The 17,032-nt window shown below is 39.2% G+C and overlaps 1 protein-coding gene across 1 annotated transcript in view; it reads left to right on the plus strand.

Annotated features, from left to right (window-relative positions):
- cep152 (centrosomal protein 152) overlaps positions 1-17,032 on the plus strand; it is a 49,832-nt gene that overhangs the window by 18,990 nt on the left and 13,810 nt on the right. The window contains exons 8-15 of the mRNA XM_043677063.1: positions 330-493; positions 2,704-2,911; positions 5,954-6,082; positions 6,191-6,321; positions 6,532-6,660; positions 7,224-7,359; positions 13,501-13,692; positions 16,541-16,801. Of these exons, the coding sequence (XP_043532998.1) occupies positions 330-493; positions 2,704-2,911; positions 5,954-6,082; positions 6,191-6,321; positions 6,532-6,660; positions 7,224-7,359; positions 13,501-13,692; positions 16,541-16,801 (1,350 nt within the window). The remainder of the gene's footprint in view (positions 1-329; positions 494-2,703; positions 2,912-5,953; positions 6,083-6,190; positions 6,322-6,531; positions 6,661-7,223; positions 7,360-13,500; positions 13,693-16,540; positions 16,802-17,032) is intronic.

Here is a 17,032-nt window from a genome sequence, read left to right on the forward strand (position 1 = left end):
TAGTATCCCAATTGTTGTTCAAGTTCATTCAAAGAAATAAAGTGCATTTAATTGAAGAGCTCACTGGACTCTACTTTGACAGGAACACACTATTCTTGTTTACAGGAATCTTTTGCAAATCTCTTCTCCAGAAGTAATTTTTACTATTTTGAGATGTTTATGTTCTTGTGTTGAAACTTGCCAAATTTAATTAGCTGTTTGCTTTTCCCTACTTTTGGACTTGTGTCCTTCCATTGTACCCAAGTTATACCTTTGAAAGCGAAGTGAGAGTTTTGTCCCTCAAATTTGCGTGAATTGAAATCATAACTTTTATTTTCATTTTTTTTCAGGAAGAACTGGCTGACTTGAAGGAACAGATTACTTTTTATGAATCCGCTGTGAAGATTAATGTTCTTACTAAAGACATGGTAGAAGAATTAGAACTTCCGTTATCAGATTCCTACATGGATCTTGGTATTAAGAATGGGAAATGGAAAGCTCCCAGGTTCCAAAGGTAGATTCTGAAATTAATGTGCAGTCATGGAATTGTTAAGTGCTAGTTGCAGTCTTTCATCTTTTAAATCTGTTTCTAGGTGGTATCTTGCAAAATGCTTAGTTTTTTTTACTTACGGATTTATATAAATGATGTGATGATTACTGAACTTAGCTGTCTACTATTTTGGAGATGCATTCATCAGTAATTTAGTTTGGCATTTTAACTTGTATTTTACAGTCGTCGTGTTGTCACCTTTACAATCAGTGAAATGCTCCATTAATGAAATTCATATGGACAACTTACAGGTCTGGGCTGATACATGGCAAATAACATTGTTTAGCATTTCTATGGCATGAATGACCAGCTCCAACAAGAATCTAACCATCTATGCTTAATATACAAACTGAATTATAAACCATGAATCGCCCATGCAAGCAGCATCCTGGATGCCGTCACTAGCCTGTTACACGACTGGACAAAATGCTGGGTATTCTGCAGCAAGTGATTTTCTAAATGTTTTTTCACAACCTACAAAATACACATCATGAGTGTACTGCTGTGCTGTCCATTTGACTGGATGAGAATTCCAACAACACTACATTATCCAGTTCACTTGATAGGCATTTAATCCATCACCTTCAACATTACACTTATTCTAGTTGAGTAATGTGGTTATAATGTGTAACGCCCACAAAATGCGCTACAACAATTTGCCAAAGCTTTTTCAACAGTGGCATCTAGAAGGACATGCCAGCACATGAAACTCCCTACTCTCAAATTTCCATCCAAATAATGTTATTTTGATTTGGATGTGTGGTATATATCCCTTATGAATACTGTATTAAACTTTGGGAACTCTCTAATGATCAGCACTGCATCTAAACAATATGAACTGTTGTTTTTTCTCAAAGTAGTCCATCGTCAACTTCTCAAAAGCACTTGGGGGGGTGGATTATAAATGGCAGACACATCCAACGAACAAATCATTTTTTCCAAAATAATAAAAGAAGTAAGATGTAAGAAAAACAATTAGTGTAAAAAATGTTAATACCTTTGGTTGCAATGCTTCCTCCTTCCTTTTTGTTTGGCACTGCCTCCATAGTGTTATTCCAGTGATGGTTTAAAATAAACCCTTCTCTCTGGGGTAATCCACACTTCTGTCTTGTTGATGAGATTCTGCTGCTGCTTGTTATTTGCCATATTTCCTTGTGAGAGAGAATTCTTTATCTGTAAGCATTGTGCAGTCCATTTATTTGGATGTCATCGCTGTCATGGTTAAATATGGCAATGTGTGAAAGTTGCGCAGTGTAGTATAAGCTTGCAACATCTCTAAGAAATAAAGCTATGAATATAGGGTGTAATTCATGGTTTTTAATATTTGAAGGCTTGTTGCACACTTGGAAGAATGTAGCATTTGCAGATGTTTTCACTGACATTGACAACTCTTGTGAGATCATCGAGTTTTTATGGCACTATTTCCAGTTCGCTGAAGCTCAACTCTAGCATCAGCTGTCATGGCTTTCTGGTTCCAGTGCCTTTGCAGAATTGTGTTGAGAGTCCCCTGATCCCCGAATGGATCTCTTCCTCCCCACTAAAGCTCAGGAAAATGTCAGACAATCTTCGAGTATACACTCTCCCCTTGCCCCATAGTCCACTCTTCATCCTATTTGGCTTCTCTTACACTGACTGTTATAGAACCAGCTGCACGAGAATCCATCTCCTTGTTTAAGAGGGTGCCGACTTCTCTCAAACTTGGGTCTTCTACTGAGGTATACAGCCAATTGTCACTATATTTAGCCTTGGCTGGATGTGGTAGCTATAAAATAACTATAAAATAAAGTAGTCAACAGAGTTTTGGAGTGTTGACAGCATTGGAAGTATCAAACATGCATATCACAGTCCTCATTCTTGTTTATAAGAACTGTCAAATTTTACACCTTACCCTTTCTGTTCAGGCTTGCACTAAACAGAATGTGTGACAGTAAGTCATTAATGGGCAGTCCTTGCTATTAACTTGCAAAAGTGAGAATCAGCATGTTTAAAACAGACCTATTTTATTGTGGGTGACCTGCATTCCAATAACCATTATGTAAATAGTTTCAATCAAGACTGAGATAAATAATAAAACAAAGGTACAAGTCTTCAACTATAAAAGTTTTGGGCAAGGCTAAGCAAGATACTCAAGTGTGTTTTTTTTAAATTTACCCTTTTTTATCTGCTTCTATAAGCTCCATACAGCAAGATGGCTCAGCTAAGATGTCTAAGGATGAGATAATAATGGAACTGAAGTCTGAACTGGAGCGATCGCTCAGCAGCCTCAGAACAAAACGTCATCAAGTGACTCAGCTTCAGCATGAAAGTAAAGAAAGTCAAAAGCAAATAACTGAGATTAAGGAGCAGTTACAAAATGCTGAAAAAATGGCAAGAAGCCATGAGGTTGGTTGTATGATTGCTTCTTTTCTCAACATGTAATATTTGATTTTAAAAAAAGTATTAAAAATGAATGCTTATGCATGTAGTTTAAGTGATCTACTTCTAACACCATTATGAGCAAAATTTAATGCTTCAGTCCACTGGACATTATAAAGATATTACCATACTGTGTCAACTAGTTTCTGCCTGTTTGTCCAATGTAGTGTTTGTTACAGTTCTTGCAAGGTATTTTGTGTAAATGACATTAGTTTTGCTTGTTGGCTATATAGGATCCTTCAAGTTCATTAGCTGCTGTTTTAGTGTATTGATGGGTTTGTGGGCTACCATGATGCCATGAGGTCGGAGTAGTCTGGCATGTCTTATAATATTTCAACAATTGTACTTTGAAGCAAATAGATGTCCTCGATGGATTTAGTCTCTTAGTCACATTTAGCATTGAATTTTTCAAGGAGTCTGGTTTAAGTTTCAACTTAAACAAAATGTCTAATGCCTGGATTCGTTCATCCTGTTTTCAGAGGACTGGGTCCTACATATACGCTTGCTAGTGTATTTACATGAGCTACCTCATGAGCCCTATAGATATTCTTCGAGGTAATTTAAGATTCATTCATTTTCTAGATTATACAGCAGGTGCTGACCAATCTTAGATTCACATTTGACGTTTCTCATTGTTTTGATTTGTGGAAGCATGACCTGTGCGACTAAACAACGGTTACCTGAATGGGTGCAGCTCCAACACTCAAGCTTGACACTATCCAGAACTAAGTAGCCCATTTGATTGGCACCACATCCAGAAACATCAATTGAATGCTTCACCAACATTCAGCAGCAATGTGCCATCTTTAAGATGCATTGCAAAAATTCATCAAAGCTTCTTAAAAAGCACCATCTAAACTCATAGCCATTACCATCTGGAAGGATGGGAGTAGCAACTATATGGGAACGCCACCACCTGCATGTTCACCTCCAAGCCACTCACCGTAATGACCTTGGTGTATCACTGTTGTTTCATTAACAGAATCAAAATTCTGCACCTTCATCCCTAGGTCTCTTTGTTCGGCAGTACTCCCCAGGACCCTACAATTAATTGTATCACTAATACGCATTATAGTGAAATTTGTCTGTTCACAATAGGCAGTATACGGACCATGTTCAGATACCCAGTGCTTGCAAAATTTTAACACATTGAGACTCCTTGTTAACTGCAGTCTTCATCCTTTATGAATTTCAAATTATTCAAACTGTTTTGCCCATTTCTATCTAATATTAATCTTGATCATTTTTATTGTCACATGGCTGTTGATTCTCCATTGTAGTAAATTTAAAATAACTGTGCACAAATCAGCTTGTACCTCTGACACTGCAATTTCCTTGAACACTTTGTCCTGTCCAGGAATGCTATTCTGAACATCTCCTTCGTGTTGACATTGTCAGCATCATGGTCCTACACTCTGCGAGTCCCTCTTTAAATCCTGCATTCCAATTTTCTCTACACCTTTTAGAAAGGTCTTCCTAACTTTGCTATCCAATTGAATACATTTTTAGTGCTTTGGGATTTTCTTTTACCAGGTTTTGAGAAGATTTGTAGCTCAGGTTGAGGTTCTGGATGTAGGTTTGCTCACTGAGCTGGAAGGTTCAGTTTCAGAAAGGTTCAGGTTCAGTTTTGTCACCATACTAGATAACATCATCAGTCATTTATTCTGGTGGCTAGTTTTCTGCCTGTTTGTCCAATGTAGTATTTGTTACAGTTCTTGCAAGGTATTTTGTGTAAACTACATTAGTTTTGCTTGTTGGCTGTATAGGGTCCTTCAAGTTCATTAGCTGCTGTTTTATTGTGTTGTTGGGTTTGTGGGCTACCATGATGCCAAGAGGTCTGAGTAGTCTGGCATTCATTTCTGAGATGTCTTTGATGTAGGGGAGCGTGGCTAGGGTTTCTGGACGTGTTTTGTCTGCTTGTTTAGGTTTGTTGCTGAGAAATCGGTGAACTGTGTTCTTTGGGCACCCATTCTTTTTGAATACATTGTATAAGTGATTTTCCTCTGCTCTTCGTAGCTCCTCTGTGCTGCAGTGTGTGGTGGCTCATGGAAATAATGTTCTAATTCAGCTTTGTTTGTGGGTGTTGTGGATCCCATTTACCACCCCTGAAAAAAAAGGACATGACATCACCACATGGAATAACATCACCAACCCAAGGAAACCTAAACACATAAATAAAAAGCAGGCCATACCACCAGTGCTTTATCTGGAAGCTCACTGATGTTACCTAGTATGGTGACGAAACGTCTGAAACCGAACCTTCCAGCTCATCGAGCAAACCTGCATCCATTTTCTTTTACGTTTAGAAGTATGTTGGGTGTGGCAGGAGACTGCTGTGCAGATGATAGAAATTCTTTAGAAATGTCCTCAAAGAATTTCCGAAGAAGTCAAACATCCTTTCTGACAGCTGGGAGTCCCCGACTTATAACTGATCAAGATGGAGCAGGCTCATTCTGGATGCACCAGGGTCTTTGTCAACGCAAGTGAAGTTAAGACATTGGAGAGAGCACACAAATCTTGTAACAACTCATCTACCTGACCCTCGAGGCACCACCACCACTTGTGGCAGAGACTGCAGATTATGCATTGGACTTAAATGCCATCTCAGTACTCCACAAGCAAAGTCATTCTTGATCCCAGTCTAAGAGAAAGGGATAGCTATTTGTACTTTGTGTGCTTTTCATTTAAAAAAATTGATTCCTGATTATTTTGAATTGCTTTTCTTAATTTTGCTGTCAATCATTCTTGAATTTCGGGTTTTCTTTTCTATAATTTTTAGCTTCATATTTGTTTTGGCGGTGTGGAATGTTTCCATTAGCAGAAGTTCAATCAGTCTCTTTTTGTCTTATGATTGTGTGACATCAGCTAGCTATTGTTGATGAAATGTAGAATGGAAGCATGTCTGTGAAATAAGTAGATTAAGTCTTTATTTTTCATTTGGTATTCACCAAACCAGTTGCTTTTAGAATACTCAAAGCTATATAACGGAACTTAATTGTACGCATTCAGGTCCGAGCCAGCACTTTGGAAAAGCAGCTAGAAGCGGTAGGATCCTGCTCATCCACCTTTGGAAAGGCTCTTCAAGAAGAAGTTGAAAAGTTGCGATGTGAGACCCAGGCTCTACGCAAAGAAACTGAGGTAAAAATTTAATTGCAGCTCAGTGTAAATTTTTAATGGATACACAATAAACGATTGCATTTCTTGATTTAATCCTTCTTTAAAACAAATACCTGTTTACTTCTGTAGGATAAACAGCAGCAGATTGAAAAACTAATTCATAGTGAGAAGCAATTTAAAGAAGCAAACCAGGAGTTGTACAATGAGATGCGGCAGATGATTCAAGACTTTGACAAGGATAAGCAAGAGGCACTTGACAGGTACAGTGTATAGCCATTAGTTGAATAAAGTAGGCATCAGTCAACGATGCAAAAATATTTGTTGATTCAGGCTCTCATACTTATTGAACTTCAAATCAGTTAAAAAAGCTCAAGATAATTTGTGCAAGAGTTAAATGCATTAAAATCTTTGTTTTATAAGCGGGACAAAGAATTACTTTGCATTTTTCTTTGTTTGATATACCATTGCAGATGTGAGCGAATTCATCAGCAACATCATGAGGATTCCAAATGTCGACTTCAGCAGGAGTTGCAGGAACAGCATGAATTGGAGAAAACACAGCTGACTCAGTTCTATAAACAGCAGATCATGCAAGTAAAGTGAGTGTGTGATAGGCAAAGACTTTACAGAGATATTTCTAATTTGAATTCAGACTTGATCAAATATCTGTTAATGAAAGTGAACAATGTTGAATAGTAGATTTTACTAACATAGCTACAGTAACATTTTAGTTGCATAGGTTGATTTCGCAGAAAATACTTCATGTATTCTCAATATAGGGAAATGTACTTTATAAAATGATTTTAACCAAGAAATCAAAGGGCTCAGTGATCAAAAGGACATGTATTGTTCCCTGATTTTTATGTTTTTACAAACTCACATGCCACCCAATTAGGAGTACTGAAATCACTATGCTGCACTTTTTAATTTGCTGCTCAGAATTCAATTTAACAAGCACATGGAAAAGCAGAGAAACAGACAAATAATATATTCAAATGAGCAAATATGAATGTTCATGCATGATATAATAAACACTGATATTTACATGGCTAGTTATATTACTGATGAAATGATATCTTGTTTATCCAACAGTTGAATATGATTGAATTTTATATTTTTTGGACACATTCTTTTTCTATTCTATATCTTTTTTATGCACTAGTAATCACCTGGAACAACTGAACAATGAGATGTCTGGAGTGCAGGAGTGCTACATTACCATCTGTAAAGAAAAGGACTCCTTGGAAAGCAAATTAAGGGAAGAAATGTCCCTCAAGCTGATAACAACTGAACAGGAAGTTAGTACCTAATATGGAAAAGGAAATTTTGTTCAATGAACTTTTTTCAATATCATAATTCAGGATTGAAAATCATAAACTGACTATTCATTTTGAAACTTGAGATGATGTTGCATAATATTCTTAATCTTGTACTTCCTATGCTTGAATAGTAAAGGAATTGAGGGTTAGAGTGAGAGGGTGGAAAATGGAGCTGAGGCCACGAAAAGACCAGCCATGATCTTATTGAATGGCAGAGCAGGCTGAAAGGGCCGGATGGCATACTCCTGCTCCTAGTTCCTATGTTCTTATGTTATAACTACTTTTGCAATTTACATATGCATAGTCAGAGTGAAGGAGACCTCATCGGAGTGAATAACTGGAAATTTGGGACAAAGTGAGAATTCAACTGGTAAATCTTACAAGTTTAAGTCAAGAGTAAATGTTAGAATCGGACCTAGATACAATAGTCTTTAAAAGAGTTAAAATAGCCTAGTTTAACAGGCTAATTAAACTAGCCTGTTAAATTATAGTTATCTGATAGTTATTTATCAAAAAACTGTGGCAGGTCATTCGGGAAAAACAAGTGATTCATTAGAGTTACCTATATAAGGACGCATTCAAAGTGCTCAGTCAGAAGGAGAGAGATTTTGTTTGTGAGATTGAAACAATGAGTAACTGGAAATTAGAGCAAAGTGAGAATTCAGGGCAGAGGGAACAGAGCTGCTTTAACTAAGGTCTGTCTCCAAAATGCAGAGTGAACAGGTGAAGAAATAAAATTCAGATCGGGATGCCTACCTGCACTAAGACAATGGTGGTGTGGCATCATAAATATAGAGAAAGCAACTGATTAGGTTGTACTTCTAGTTTTTTTTTTCTCTTTTTTTTCTGAGAAATAACTTGTTAAGCTTTAATAGTAAGTCTATACTTATTCTAAGGGTAACAAATAGTTTTTAAGAGTTATAAGAAGGCAGTTCAGAAGGGCCTGGTGAGGTATACATACTGTGGTATGTGTTAAATCATGGACAAACTATGTGTCTAAGACTAATATATATATAAAATGTATTATTGGTTTCACAAGCTTGAGGTCTGGGATCAGAAATTGAATATCGACTGGAGTCACTGTTATGCTTCCTCAAAGTACAGAGCTGTGTGGATAGCATGAACAGGAAATTGGTCACACTGCAGATTTAAGACATACAGGTAGAGAAGGAATGGGTGACTGCCAGACAGTCTAAGAATACCAGGCAGATATTGCAGGAGCTCCTTGAGTTTATCATGCTTGCTATTTGGAAACTGGTGAGGGTGATGGTTCCTCATGGGAGTGCAACTAGTGTCAAGTCCGTGACAATACGGTGCCTCAGATGTACAGGGCAGGAGGAAAATGGAAGAGGGATAATCATTGGAAGTTCCATAGTCAAGCGAGTAGACAGGTGTTTGTGTGACAATAAACAGGACTCGTGGATGGTATGTTGCCTCTCTGGCGCCAGAATTGAGGATGTCATGGAGCAACTGCAATACTAACTTCTGGAAGATCAGCCAGAAGGCATGGTCCACGTTACCTACCTATGTCCATGATACTAGACGGATGAATTCCTGAAGACACATGTCAAGAATGTAAGAAAATCTCAAAAAAGTGATCTTAGGATTACTCCAAGTAATATGCTTTAGTGAACAAAAGAACAGGAAGGTTGTTTGAATAAATGGCTGGAGAACTAGTGTAGGAAGGAGGGCATCAGATTTTTGAGGAATTGTGACTGGTTCTGGGGCAAGAGGAACCTTGACAAGTTGGCAAGTTTACCTTTGGAACTGGGACTGATATCCTTGCTAGTGCTGTCAGGGTTAAGCAAGCTTGTTAGGGGGGTTGGTACCTGAGTGGTGACCCAACTTGGAAAGAAGTAAAGTTGTAACAAGAAGTCCTAAAGATGCTGGGGAGACAATAAGACCGGAGAAACAAGGCTGAGTATGTTTCAAAGCAGAATGATGTCAAAATTATAAAGTTAAGTACGTTCGAACTGAATGTATGCAGCATTTACAACAAAATAGATTATCTAAAGGCACGAATAAAGATAAATAGATATGATCTAACTACCATTACAAAAACATGGGTGCTTGGTTACACAGCACCTGGAGTACTATATGCAGTTTTGGTCCCCTTATCTCAGGAAAGATATTATTCCCAGAGAATGAATGTGATGAAAATTCACCATATTTGCTCCCGGAATGGTGGGCAGACTGGGCCTTTATTCTCTAGAGTCTTAAAGAATGAGAGGAGATCTCATTTAAATTTACAAATATTTGAAGGGATGGACCCTTTATGGGTGGATGCACTTAAGATGTTTCCCCTGTTTGTTTAGTCTAAAACTAGGGAGCACAGTTTAAGAATAAAAGGGATGCTTCTTTGGCCGAGATGAGGAGAAATTATTTTACTTGGAGGATTGTGTGCCTTTGGGATTCTGTTTACAGAGGACAGTGAAGGCTCGGTCTTTGAATATACTAAGGTAGCGATTAATTTCTGGTTACAGTGGCATAGGGGGATGGGGTGAGCAAAAAAACCATTGAAGTATTCAATCATTCTCATTGAAGGACTGCTTCTACAGTTTGAATGACCTACTTCTGTTTGTACTGTACAAACCTTGCAATAATCTTCTAACACTGGTAGAATTTTGAATGTGAAATCAGGTATTGGCCTGATTACTTTGTCTTGTGACTGACTGTTCTAATGAGTCCCAGATTTTTATATTTGAAAGGCATATATTGTACAAGGCTTGTGCTTTGTGATCATGAAGTGGTAATAGTGTCTTTTATGGTGTTTGATCAGGTGACTATTTTCAATTTTTTTTCCTCCTGAATCAACACTATTTGGAAATTGGCTGGCTCATCAAGAAAGTTTTGCATGTTCTTAAATCCCTGTTCCTGTTTCGTTGTTGGATTTATATTCCAACAATGACCACAAATCAAAAAAAGTCAGTAGGTTAAATAGAGTCACAGATTGACTGACTAGTTATTGTTGTTAGTTACAGTTCTGTCCTTTTGATCTTTTTAATATGAATTCAAATTCAATTCAGTTTTGTTTGCGTTAGGATCCCAAACAAAATTAATTTGGAGAGGTACCACAAAAGCAAAATACTGTGCATGGTGGAAATCTGAAATAGGCACAGAAAATGGTGGAAATGCACATGGGTCTGTAGAGAGAAAACAGTTAACATTTCAAATCCTGTGATCCTCCTTCAGAAATTGAAGCAGCTAGGATAAGGTATTTAAGCTGATGATGGGGGATGGCAGGGGAAAGAATGATGGAGAGAGTGCCCAGAGAGAGTGTTATGGATCAGACTAGACCAACTAAAAGCATTTCAAGAAAGTAGCCTAGACCCTAACTTTGCTAGTAGTTTTAAGCAGGTGTAATGCAGATATCCAGAGGGCAATATAGTTGGTCAAACATGTAGTTTTAAACAAAACAGAGTTAATTTACAAGATTACCAAATGAAATACAAACAAAAGAGAACAGAATACCAAATAACTTAACCTATCTGAAAACCCAACAGATCATCCCAACCTAATGATGCTGTTCCAAATACTTGCCACAATTATGGGAACCCACAATTCCCATAAACACTCCTTGGCACAAAATGTAAAATCAAACACAGGAGAAATGTCAGAGAGAGAATGGAGGATCAGCCTCAGCCTGCTTCTTTGAATCCAGCCGCTTTTTAAACTCTACTTAACTGATTTCAGTGAATAGGCAAACTGCCCAAAACCAAATTAAACCAGAGAAAAGCTGAGCTGGGAGAACTGGCCGCTCCCCTTTCATTGTACAATTTTTTTAAACTTAAAAGCTTTTTGCCTGAGGCAGTATCTGTTTGCTATAATCAAATTGGCCTTAAAACCCTTCAAACTTAGATTTTTCGAAGTCTGTGTCTTTTATGATCTCTCTGGGAAAAAAACCCAAGAACCACATAACCTTGTTAAAGGAGCAGCATGACAAGACAGAAAAACGGATAGGCAGGCAAAAGAAGTGTTGATAGTAGGCCAGGGCAAAAGAGAAGCTAGATAGATGATAATGGTCACAATGAGTTGCTGTGAATTGATTGACTGTATTGACCCATTTCATGACAGGACCTGGGGTAGTGGGTTAGGTGATGGACAAGAAAGAGGGTCCTCAGGCTCTGAGATTGTTAAACTCAATACTTAACATTCTGAAGTTTGTAGTGTGCTCAAACAGAAGATGAGGTATTGTTCCTCCAGGTTGCATTGAGATTCGTTGGAAAACGAGGCTGTTCCCTAAGATAGAAATTTCAGCATGGAAACACGATGGTGTATTAAAGTGGCAAACAGCTGGAAGCTTCGGGTCATTTTTGCAGACAGATGTAGGTGCTCCGCAAAGTGTCACTTATAGTCAAAGTGGTCATTTAGTCTCCTCAGTATGAAGCAGACCACATTGTGACAATCAATGCAGTAGACCAGTTGAATGAACTGTAGATAAATTGCTGCTTTGCCTGAGGCCTTTGGTGAGGAGTGAGCAAGTAAACTGGCAAGAGTTGCACCTTCTTTGATTGCATGGGAAGGTAGTGTGAGGAGGTATTGCGAGTGAATGAGGAGTGGACCAGAATTTCCCAAGAGGGAACAGTCTCTGCAGAATGCTGACAAGGGAGGAGTGGGGAATAAGTGTCTAGCAGTGATGTTTTGGTGGAGGTTACGAAATGGAAGGATGCAGATGCTGGCAAGGTAAAAAGTAAGGACAAGGGGCATCTTATTCATTGTTGTAGAGAAGGAAAAGAATGAGGGCAGAAGTGCAGAAAATGTGTTGGATGTGGGTAAGGGCCCTGTTAGTCAAGGTTGTAGGGAATCCTTGCTTGAGGAAAAAAAGTTTAATATGTCTTAGGCTTCCTGCAGAAAGTGCAAGGAGTCAAAGTAGATATTGTTCAAAGTGTGGACATGCTTAAGGTGAAGGAGGATGATGGTGGATGGCGACAGTTCAGGCTGCCGTTTGAGGAAGAAACGGAGAGCCCCAACACCATCCTGATGGGGAATGGACATGTAGAAGGATGGTGAAGAGGAGTTGGCTGGTGTCTGTAAGCTGGACGTTTTAAAACTGATATAAAGCATCAGAAAAATTGCAGGTGTAAGGGGGAAGGAACTGGACCAGGAGAAAAAAAATCAAAATCAGCTAAGAAGAAGTAAGTTATGTGCAGGAGAGACAGAGAAACAGTGGGTCTGTCCCAGAGCAATTCTGTTTGTGGATTTTGGGAGGAAGGTAGATGTGAGCTGTATGGGATTAGCAGGGAGAATAAGTGAGGAGAGTAGAGAAATTAAGGAAACCAATGTCACATCGACAATTGGTTGAGGGCAAGTACGAGAGTATAAAGAGAGTCCAGGTGGAAGGAGAGTGTTGGAGGAGGGTGACAAGGTCTCTGGGGCAGGGAACGGACTCTTGTCAAGAGTTTGATGTCATGTCATGTCCACAATTCATTGCAGTGGGAGCGCAAATGAATGAGACTCAGTCCTTTGAGTACTGAAAATTCAGCATCTGAGTGTGAACAGTCACGAAGTGCAGTAAATACCTGACAAGGTGTGGTTTGGAGAAGGAATGGAGTCAGAGAGATAGGGAGGAAGTTTCCAGAGGGGCATGGGTACCTTAGAGTTGCTGCAACCTTTGTTCCTTAGTGTCTGAAAGGAAGAGAAAAAGGTTATTGTTAAAACATTGAATAAATCGAAAGAATGAAGTCAAACTGGATGGCAGGACAGCTTTGAGAAAATATGAGGTGGTGCTGATGGAGAGAGATTGAGGATGTGCATATAGCAGCACATGACATTCAGCGTAGATCTCAGGGAACTACCTTCACTGCTTCTCTTGATTCCTTGTCTACAATTTCAATTGTTATGTCTTCAAATGAATTATGTCTGCTATGAGAAATATAAATATCCCATTTCAGCATTATGGCAGTTGTTTTAGTGTTGCAAAACAAAAAGTAGAATTTATGAGGCACAGCAAACATGTCATACAGTCATACCTTCAAACAGTAAAAGCTTTTAGACATGTTTTAAGGGCTTTTTCTATTCTCAAGTAAACCACTGCTTTTAGGAAAACATATATTTACTCTTTACTATATCCAGAATGCAGTTATATTTATAGTGCTTAAAGTGTAAACTTTGACTTTTCAGATGAAAAAGGCCTTTTCTGAAGAAATGAAAGAGCGTTTGAGAGAGCTTCAGGTTGAACTGGAAGAAAAGCATGAAACTCTGATGGTAGCTGCAAAAAACCAATGGATGGTGGAAAAAGAAACTGATATTGAGCAACAAGTTGAGAAGCGTGTTGCGTTGGCCAAAACACATTGGCAAGAGGAACAACAAAAGGTGATCATTTATCTTGCTAATAGTAAAAGTTAAAACGTAGTGCTGTGCGGATCCTTTGCTGTAGTCAACAAATTATTATTGAAGACCTTACAGATTTATTCTTAGCTTCATGCACATAAGGAAATAGAAAATACTTCTGTGTACTGATATGGCACTAGTGGTGTTATGTTGACTTTAAATTCTGACAATTATCATATTGCTTTGTGTTTGCAATTTTGCTTCTTGTAAATTAATTGTTCTATCTCCCCACTACAGGAAGTTAGTTTCAATAGGGCGGCATAGTGGCTCAGTGGTTAGCACTGCTGCCTCACAGTGCCAGAGTCCCAGGTTTGATTCCAGCCTCGGGCGACTGTCTGTGCGGAGTTTGCGCATTCTCCCTGTGTCTGCGTGGGTTTCCTCCGGGTGCTCCGGTTTCCTCCCACAGTCCAAAGATGTGCAGGTCAGGTGAATTGGCCATTCTAAATTGCCTATAGTGTTAGATGCATTAGTTAGAAGGAAATGGGTCTGGGTGGGTTACTCTTTGGAGGGTCGGTGTGGACTGGTTGGGCCAAAGGGCCTGTTTCCACACTGTAGGGAATCTAATCTAATGTAGAGAGGTTGAATGTCTGGTAAAGAGGAAGAAGGAGGCTTACATAAGGTTGAGGAAACAGGATTCAGACAGAGCAGTGGAGGGATACAGGATAGCCAGAAGGGACCTGAAACTTGTGACCATTAGGTCGACTTGAATCTTCCCGTGAGCTCACGAATAAACAGTCAATAACTCAAGGTTTGTATGGCACAATTTATTTTCCCTAAATTGGACGACTACGAATGAGTCACCCACTGCATAATTTCAACCCATCCCCAACAGTTATTTTCTAGTCTTTGAGGCTGCCTCACTGTATACTGTTTACTATGCGTTCTGATATCTCTGTGGCAAGACCCCTTGAGATCTTCTTGTCTTGTCAGATGATACGAAGATAGGTGGAGTTGTGGACAGTGAGGAGGGCTGTTGTCGGCTGCAGAGGGACTTAGATATGATGCAGAGCTGGGCTGAGGAGTGGCAGATGGAGTTCAACCCTGCCACGTGTGAGGTTGTCCATTTTGGAAGAACAAATAAGAATGCGGAATACAGGGTTAATGGTAGGGTTCTTAGTCAGGTGGAGGAACAGAGGGATCTTGGGGTCTATGTACATAGATCTTTGAAGGTTGCCACTCAGGTGGATAGAGTTTGTAAGATGGCCTATGGAGTATTATCGTTCATTAGCAGAGGGATTGAATTCAAGAGTTGTGAAGTGATGTTGCAGCTGTACAGGACTTTGGTTAGGCCACATTTGGGGTACTGTGTGCAGTTCTGGTCGCCTCACTTTAGGAAAGCTGTGGAAGCTTTGGAGAGGGTGCAGAGAAGGTTTACCAGGATGTTGCCTGGAATGGAGAGGAAGTCGTACGAGGATAGGTTGAGAGTTCTCGGCCTTTTCTCGTTGGAACGGCGAAGGATGAGGGGTGAGTTGATAGAGGTTTATAAGATGATCAGAGGAATAGATAGAGTAGACAGTCAGAAACTTTTTCCCCGGGTACAACAGAGTGTTACAAGGGGACATAAATTTAAGGTGAAGGGTGGAAGGTATAGGGGAGATGTCAGGGGTGGGTTCTTTACCCAGAGAGTGGTGGGGGCATGGAATGCGCTGCCCGTGGGAGTGGTGGAGTCGGAATCATTGGCGACCTTTAAGCTGCATTTGGATAGGTACATGGATGGGTGCTTCAGCTAGGACAAATGTTTGGCACAACATCGTGGGCCAAAGGGCCTGTTCTGTATTGTTCTATGTTCTATGTTCTATACACACACATACACACACACACACACATACACATACACACACATATAAACGATGATACGAAGATTCCATGGAGAGGAAGTCGTACGAGGATAGGTTGAGAGTTCTCGGCCTTTTCTCATTGGAACGGCGAAGGATGAGGGGTGACTTGATAGAGGTTTATAAGATGATCAGAGGAATAGATAGAGTAGACAGTCAGAAACTTTTTCCCCGGGTACAACAGAGTGTTACAAGGGGACATAAATTTAAGGTGAAGGGTGGAAGGTATAGGGGAGATGTCAGGGGTGGGTTCTTTACCCAGAGAGTGGTGGGGGCATGGAATGCGCTGCCCGTGGGAGTGGTAGAGTCGGAATCATTGGCGACCTTTAAGCGGCATTTGGATAGGTACATGGATGGGTACTTAATCTAGGTTAGAAGTTCGGCACAGTATCGTGGGCCGAAGGGCCTGTTCTGTGCTGTATTGTTCTATGTTCTATGTACTATAGATTTTACTTTGGCAAAATCACAAATGTTGGTTTATCAATGACAGACCTTCACTGGAGTGCTACTTAATTACCATACTGTGTTTGTTCTGAATCACTAAAAATGTGCAAGTTATCCATTAAATGTGAGATTGGGAATGCCTAAGCCCTGAAGGAGATGAAAAGAGCTTGGCTTTATGTAAAGTTATTCAGGCTCCAGGAATGTTCCAAATTATTTTGTGGTCAATTAAGTACTCTGAGGTATAGTTATCATATTGTTGGAAAATGTAGAAACCATTTGTGCACAGCACAATCCCACAAACAATGTTATAATAATGATTAGATTCTATTTTTCTAAATTGAGTGAAATGTTTTGGATGGGAAATGAGAGAACCGTTTTCTGCTGCTTCTTTCAACTGGACCATATGATCTTTACACATGAGAGGGAAAATGATGCTTCTCAGAATTGATTGGTTTTGAAATACAGTGACTAATAGGCACTGCTTACATATCTATTACTGCATATCTTGTTGAGGATGTTTTAATTTCAAACTTGTTTCAACTTTTTATTAGCTCAAAGACCAAGAAATGCATGACATTGAAACAAAATGGCAACTTCGTCTCCATGACACTGTAGAAGCAATTAAACAAAAGACTTCACCTAAGGTGAACCAAATTTGTCAAACTGAAGAGTACACTGGTACCAAAGTTTATACTTGCCAAGAATTAGAATCTCCGCTTGCTGGTTTAAAAATGACATTGGAGCATCAAGTTGGGGAGGCTTTAGATCAACTTGAACAACAGAAAAACCATGAAGATAATGTGGCCAAACTGGTGAGTTAATGAATAATGATGTCATGACAAAACGTTAACAACAATGACTGATGTTACATAAATATTGGGGTTTTTTTTCCCAAGGCACTACAGGTTGGTGAAGGATAATGCCTCATAATTTAAGACCTTCTGAAGTGTTTAATAAATTAATTACTTCTGAAATGACCTTGGGCTTTCAACCACAATTTCTGAGCTCCCAAATACATTTTTTTGTTGTTCTGTTCTCCCTAA

This window comes from Chiloscyllium plagiosum, chromosome 36 (genome assembly GCF_004010195.1).
Source record: "Chiloscyllium plagiosum isolate BGI_BamShark_2017 chromosome 36, ASM401019v2, whole genome shotgun sequence".
NCBI classification, from domain to species: Eukaryota; Metazoa; Chordata; class Chondrichthyes; order Orectolobiformes; family Hemiscylliidae; genus Chiloscyllium; species Chiloscyllium plagiosum.